A 6,076-nucleotide genomic window follows, 5' to 3' on the forward strand; every position below is an offset into this window, starting at 1 on the left:
TGGCTTTGATAGCACTGCAGAGCAGTGTGCTGCATTTAGCGAGAGCAGATAATAGTGTTTTAATCATCAGGCTCTGCTCCACCCATGGAAGACGTGCAGGAAAGGTTAATTAGCTCATTTAAAAGCCCTCCAAGTGAGTAAAGCCATTTTGTCACATAAGCATGGGGCAGACAATCCTCTAATTAGCAATTACAATGCTGATAATAAACACTAATAAATAATCACAATATTTGATTATAAAAGCTTGCACTTTATTCTTCTTTTAAAAGGCAGGTTTGGACTGTTTCAAAACCATCTTAGTAAAATACTCACATACCCCTCCACTGTATATGTAAGCTGAAAGAACCATTGGCTGTAGCGACTCACTGTCTGTCTGTACTGGCCATTCAAAAGCCACTTCCTAATGTGTGCGTGAAACTTTAGTTTCATATTAATAGAGAGATACTATCTTTCATAGCGCCTTTCAGTTCTAGGAAATTATATACCAGACAACACTTCTTTGTAAATCTTGTCATGGTGACAGTGTCGTCCTTTTCTAGTAAACTGCTTATAATTTGGAAAACGCCCACTTCACTTATTTTATTCAGACATTAAGGCCATGTTACCTTATTAGTTTTACTTTCTGATACTTTTTTCACAAAATGCTGAAGGAATGCATCTTCTAATGGTCAGTAAGGACATGCTTATAGCAACCAATAACTTTTTCAGTACACTGACATGTATTACAGTACCATACTAAGACAGCTTTGAATAAACCTGACACACTGTAAATAACAAAACACAAAGAGCAAACACTCCTTTCAGAACTACAGAAGTCAAAGTAGCAATGCCTCGCCTGTGTGTGCTAGTTGTGTTTTTACACTTAGACACTAAAACAGGGAGGACAGATCATCCAAACTACAATGAGATGTAAGTAGTCTGACTGGAAGCAAGATTGAAGACATTTATTTTGACACCCTAAGTATCAAATGTGTCACCTTGTCTCTCCGACCACAAGCACACACTTTTGTGACCGAATATAATTTTTCCACAGTGAGCTTTATGCTTTTGTGGTGGACAAACCTTTCAGGGGAACATTACAAAATATTTACCGCAATATTATAATATGCCAGGATGCTGTACATATATATTAATGTCAGTTCAGGGGGGAAAGAAAAATGTGTCCTTATGCTCCTCAAAATATTGCTCAGAAGATGTCAGCCTACACAAATCTGAACAGAAAAGTGCAATTTATTAACAAAGATCTGTATATATTTACAGTATAATCCTTCATCAGTGTCTGATTTTGTATACAAGAAAAATCAATTCCAGTATTGATTTTTCCTGAACCGCCATAGGCCCTTAACTGTGAAGCTGTCTCACTGGCTATAATTTGTATCAACTGACTCATAACAGCGAATTCTTTTGTGGCTGCGACATGTTCTGTGTTGTGGGCCTGTGTGCTCTGGCTCCATACATTAAACGGTCATAAATACATGCATTCATAGCTGCAACACAAAAACCCAGCAGAACATCGTCAGCCTCTCTTAAAACCTTGAAAAAGTGAAAATATTTCAACATGTTAATTACAGAAAGGTAAAAAGAGAAACTAAAACAAAAACTCAAGACAAAATATCTTTTAAAAAATGTACATTCTTTCCAAAAACCAATAAAGTCCCTCCAATTAATCTCTTCTCCAGCCCACAATGTGCAGTCAACAGTCCATCTGTGACTGTTGTTTTAGATGATGGTGACACTAGATGAAGGCTGAGCACTCTCCTCATGGGCATGGCTCTTCAGCAGGTCTTTCATGAACTGCTCCAAAGCAGCGAAGTAGCCCTGACACTGCCACGTGTCATTGTGTGTGCCCTCTGGAAAGATAGCCAGGCGTTTAGTCCGCGCAGGAGACAGCTCATACAGTTGCTTCATCATAACTGGTGGGATAAGCTGATCTGACAGACCAGACACAAACAGTGAAGGCATGCGGCACAGCGCCACCTGCCGATAGGACAGGAACTGATTCCTATAACACCATAAGGGCAGCAGGCGCATGGGCAGGAAGGAGAAGAGTGTTGCTGCCATGTGGGGGATGCTGAGGAAGGTGTTTTCAACAATAATGGCAGCTACACGGTGAGGGTTGACCGAGGCCAAACGCACAGCCACAGCACCACCTAATGAGCGACCAAAGAGCACCACCTTTGTCTTGTCCAGATCAGGGCGGGTCATGACATAGTCCAGCGTTGCCTCGGCATCCAGGTACAGCCCATCCTCACTGGGCTCACCCTCGCTTTTTCCATAGCCACGGTAGTCCACAAGCACCACGTTAGCTTTTAGATTGACCAGCATCAACAGGGCGTTTGGCACCCTGTGGCCAATATTACCTGCATTACCATGGAAATAAAGGATGGTAGGTGGAGCAGAGGAAGTGGGGCTGCTTTGATTGCTAGAGGTGACTCCAGGAGGTGCATCTCCTCCGGTGTACCGGAGGAGTATGAGGTTGAGCTTCACACCGTCCTTAGTGCGAATGTACACATTCTCATGTGGGATTCCTGTTGGCATGGGAACATAAAGGCGAGAGGAGGAGGGCTGGTCAGGGAAGTAGAGGAGAACATCCTGAAATTTGTAGAGGATACCCGCCACAGATGCTAAGATGAGAGCAAGGAGAAAAAATCCTCCATACAGGTGGAAGGTGAGGATGAGGGCCAGAAGAGAGACTCGACAGGCACCCCAGGACCAGGAGGCCAGTGTCAACGTACAGCGCTCCATTGCCCCCCACAGTCTCCAGGGCTTCTCCATGGCTACACAAGAGCTGAGTCACAAGACACACACTCTGCAAATACATAGACAGAGAGGAGAAAGAGGGAATGTTTTAGTAAATCTGGAGTGAGCCTGTCTGTAAAGAACTGTGATCTATTTAAGGAAAAGAAATAGGTAAATTACAAAATATTTTTCCTGCATCAATAGCTGAGGCAGTCCTGACTTGCAATACGACAAAAGACTCTGCATTATTATCATTCCAGCCAACCTCCATCTTAGGTTGACAGAAGCAGTATAACTCATATCCTTCCACCTCAGGCCACTGGCTATATTCTGTCACTGAACTTTGAAGGAGCGCTGCTGATTCTTTAAAAACAGTAATAGTGAGTGACTAGTTAATCACACTATACTAGACTATACTCTTATCTAACAATCTTATCATAAGCAAGTGAAAAAATCCCCATATGTGCTCACGGCTGATTCTGTGAAGTCACAGCATTGCCCTTTCCCACTTTTTGCTGCTGACCCAGTCTACAATTAGCTAATTCAGGTGTACTAACCCAACTCCAGATGAGCTGACAATAAACTCATCAGTAATTGGCAGTATAGGCAATGACTATGTGGTGCGGGACCCCAACACTACGGTAAATTACATTACTAAATGCTAACTAACACTATAAATATCAAACAAGAATGGAAAAATGCCTCGACCCCACCCACAAGAAATGATGACAGCTGCTGCCAGTCAGATGAAAAACTCTTACGACTCACGATTTGAGAGGTCTAACAAGCTAGCTAACGTTAACTACCGTGGGGCGTTGGACACTGTCACCACACAGTATAGGTTCAAAGATACGAGCACGCCAGCATTAAAGTTATTTATTAGAATGCTGAACTATCCAAACCGACGTTAGCTGCTATCGTAACATGCATGCTATCACCTAAGCTAAGTTAGCGCTGTCACATATAGCTTTTTAAGTTAGCCACCTAGCTATCTTATAAGTGGTTAGCAAGACAGCCACCTACTCACCCTTCTCTCATTTTTAACGTCTCAGCTGCATGAAATGTTTACCGAACAGTGATTCATAGACACCACGGCCTCTGTCATTCAGCTTTACGAAAGCTAAGAAAATTAGTAACAGAAGCGAGCTAAGTGACTAAATGTCAGCAACAGCCGGCGAAGCTAGCTGCACAGCTGGTTAGCATTACTGGTGTAGTCTTATTTAGAGTCCGTGTGGATGGAAGGGTAGAAGGAAGAGAGTTCCGGGTAAAACAGTCGTACACACTCAAACATTTTAACGGTGTTGTAACGCGTTAATTATACTAATAAAAATGCGCACTAGCACGTACTAATGTCAAGACAGATATAATAATGGATGTAAAGGTGTCATGCGCAACACAAAACTATTTTAAACAGCGGTATGATTTTTAACTCTCCAATCATTATTGTGCTATTCAATTTTTCGTCCAGCAGATGGTGCTCTTGGAAAGATAATAATATGAAAAAGTCAACAAAATAAGCTAAATTTTTACTTTAGGTTAAAAGTAATTAAAGTTGCTGGCTTCCTTTGCTTGCTGATGATCATGGCCCATAACCTGTACACACATAAGGATAGAATTGTAGAATCAAAATATTGTACATCAGATAAAGTTGTGTTTTTTTTTTAAATGGGGTCCTTCAGGAATCATCAATACCTACTGAATAACTGCATTTCTGTAACAGAGAATCTGTTGGTGGAGGTGAAGACTGGTATGTTACATAACACACAATAAAAATGATCTTAAAATAAATGGTTGCTTGTTGTGATCTCAACTACAGACTATAAAAAACAAATAAGGAAACCTCACAGTCTACAAGAGTGTGTCAAATTAATGATGTGACAACCATAACATTAGGTAGTGTAAAGTGCTGTTAGAAAAGTCCTATAATCATAAAATCTCCTTCAATGAAAGAACAGTTAAGGCGGGAAGCATGTCAACTTAAAAACAATCTTCCTGTTTATCTTGGAAAACAAGTCATAAAGCCTCTATCTCACTATTAGCTGTACTGTATTTAGCATCTTGCTCACACTCAGTGTGACCTTGGAGGAGACAGACAGATTATGTGCCGACAAGCACAGCTGTTGGCTGTTCAGCTGTGTCCTTGAGGTCCGTTGATTTGATTTTCTGTGTTGTCCGAGTCAGGATCAAAACCCTTAGATGAAGCATGCTGGTCTATTCTGTTGATAGTAACTTCATAAGCTATCAAAAACGAGATTGAATGCAACACCAGGGATGATTGATATATTTGTTGCCTAAATGTCAACAATATCCTCCTCTATATTTACACTCTAAGACAGTAGTGGGTATTTTTTGTGGAAGTCAGCATGTTTTAAAAAGTGACAACTGCTGATTTTCTTCTTCATCTATGAAAAAAGGAAACAGTGAGGGTGCCTCGTAAGAATCCACTTGGACAATAGAAAAATGGCTGGTTTCAAATATTCACACTTCTTTAAAAGAGATATATGTTTCCATGTTCAGATTCTATTCATTGTTTAGATTATGTAGCAAAAATAAGGAGAGGATGCAGCCCTGCACTGATACAATAGGAGATGCTGTATTGTAGTGCAAATTGTGCAACAGTGGTAAACACTCGTGCACACGCTCTCTCACACGTGTCTCTTTAGGTTATAGGGAGAGCTGCATTCTGACAGGTTCTGCTTATATGAGACTGACAGGTGGCAAGTTCACTCTCCACCACCTAAGACTCAATTACCTTTGACATATCAGTCAAAACATCTATTACACACACACACACACTTGCTCACTCTGTGGCTCCACTCTTGTAGCTTGTGACTCAATTATTTGAAATATAGCACTCTTAACAGCTGGAGGGCCCAGGCTCAATAACAGAAAGTAGAGCCGCTATAGGATGAGGAGGGGCCGTGATGACCCAGCTGGGAATATCATATCATCAGGCCAAAGGACATGCTTATCATTCACCTCACGCCAGGGCTGGGGACACCAAAGCAGCAGAGTATGACCCTATACAAGACGGCCACAATTCTTGATGTTGAAAACTAAGAAACTGCACTCTGATATCAATGGCTGCCGGTATACAGCCATTGATATGTGACATATATGTCTGTTGGCCGGCACCTTTTATGACTGCTGTCACTTTAAATGTTTTGGCCATCTCTTTTTTTTCCCTCTGTGAAAGACATAGTTGGTTTTTATCATAAGTGATGCCTCTTTGTTTCTCGTCACTGAAGTCACTGAATACCATACATAAGGTGATAGATGGTGGTATCCATGGCTACAATGTAAATGTGTTGTCACCTTGGAGACAGAGCATTGCTTT

General features: G+C 41.3%; 1 protein-coding gene across 1 annotated transcript; it reads right to left on the minus strand.

Annotated features, from left to right (window-relative positions):
• Nucleotides 1-229: 229 nt before the first annotated feature.
• Nucleotides 230-3,942, minus strand: abhd13 (abhydrolase domain containing 13). The gene is made up of 2 exons (XM_028394457.1): nt 3,767-3,942; nt 230-2,809 (listed from the first exon to the last, which is right to left on the minus strand). Exon 2 carries the CDS (start codon nt 2,773-2,775, stop codon nt 1,720-1,722), a length of 1,056 nt encoding a protein of 351 aa, XP_028250258.1. The 5' UTR covers nt 2,776-2,809; nt 3,767-3,942; the 3' UTR covers nt 230-1,719.
• Nucleotides 3,943-6,076: the final 2,134 nt, after the last annotated feature.

The sequence above is a fragment of the Parambassis ranga genome, chromosome 21, assembly GCF_900634625.1.
Source record: "Parambassis ranga chromosome 21, fParRan2.1, whole genome shotgun sequence".
Lineage (NCBI taxonomy): Eukaryota > Metazoa > Chordata > Actinopteri > Ambassidae > Parambassis > Parambassis ranga.

Excerpts from the sequence above, each read along its gene's own strand:
- abhd13 (XM_028394457.1), bottom strand. The coding sequence starts at position 2,775 with ATGGAGAAGCCCTGGAGACTGTGGGGGGCAATGGAGCGCTGTACGTTG.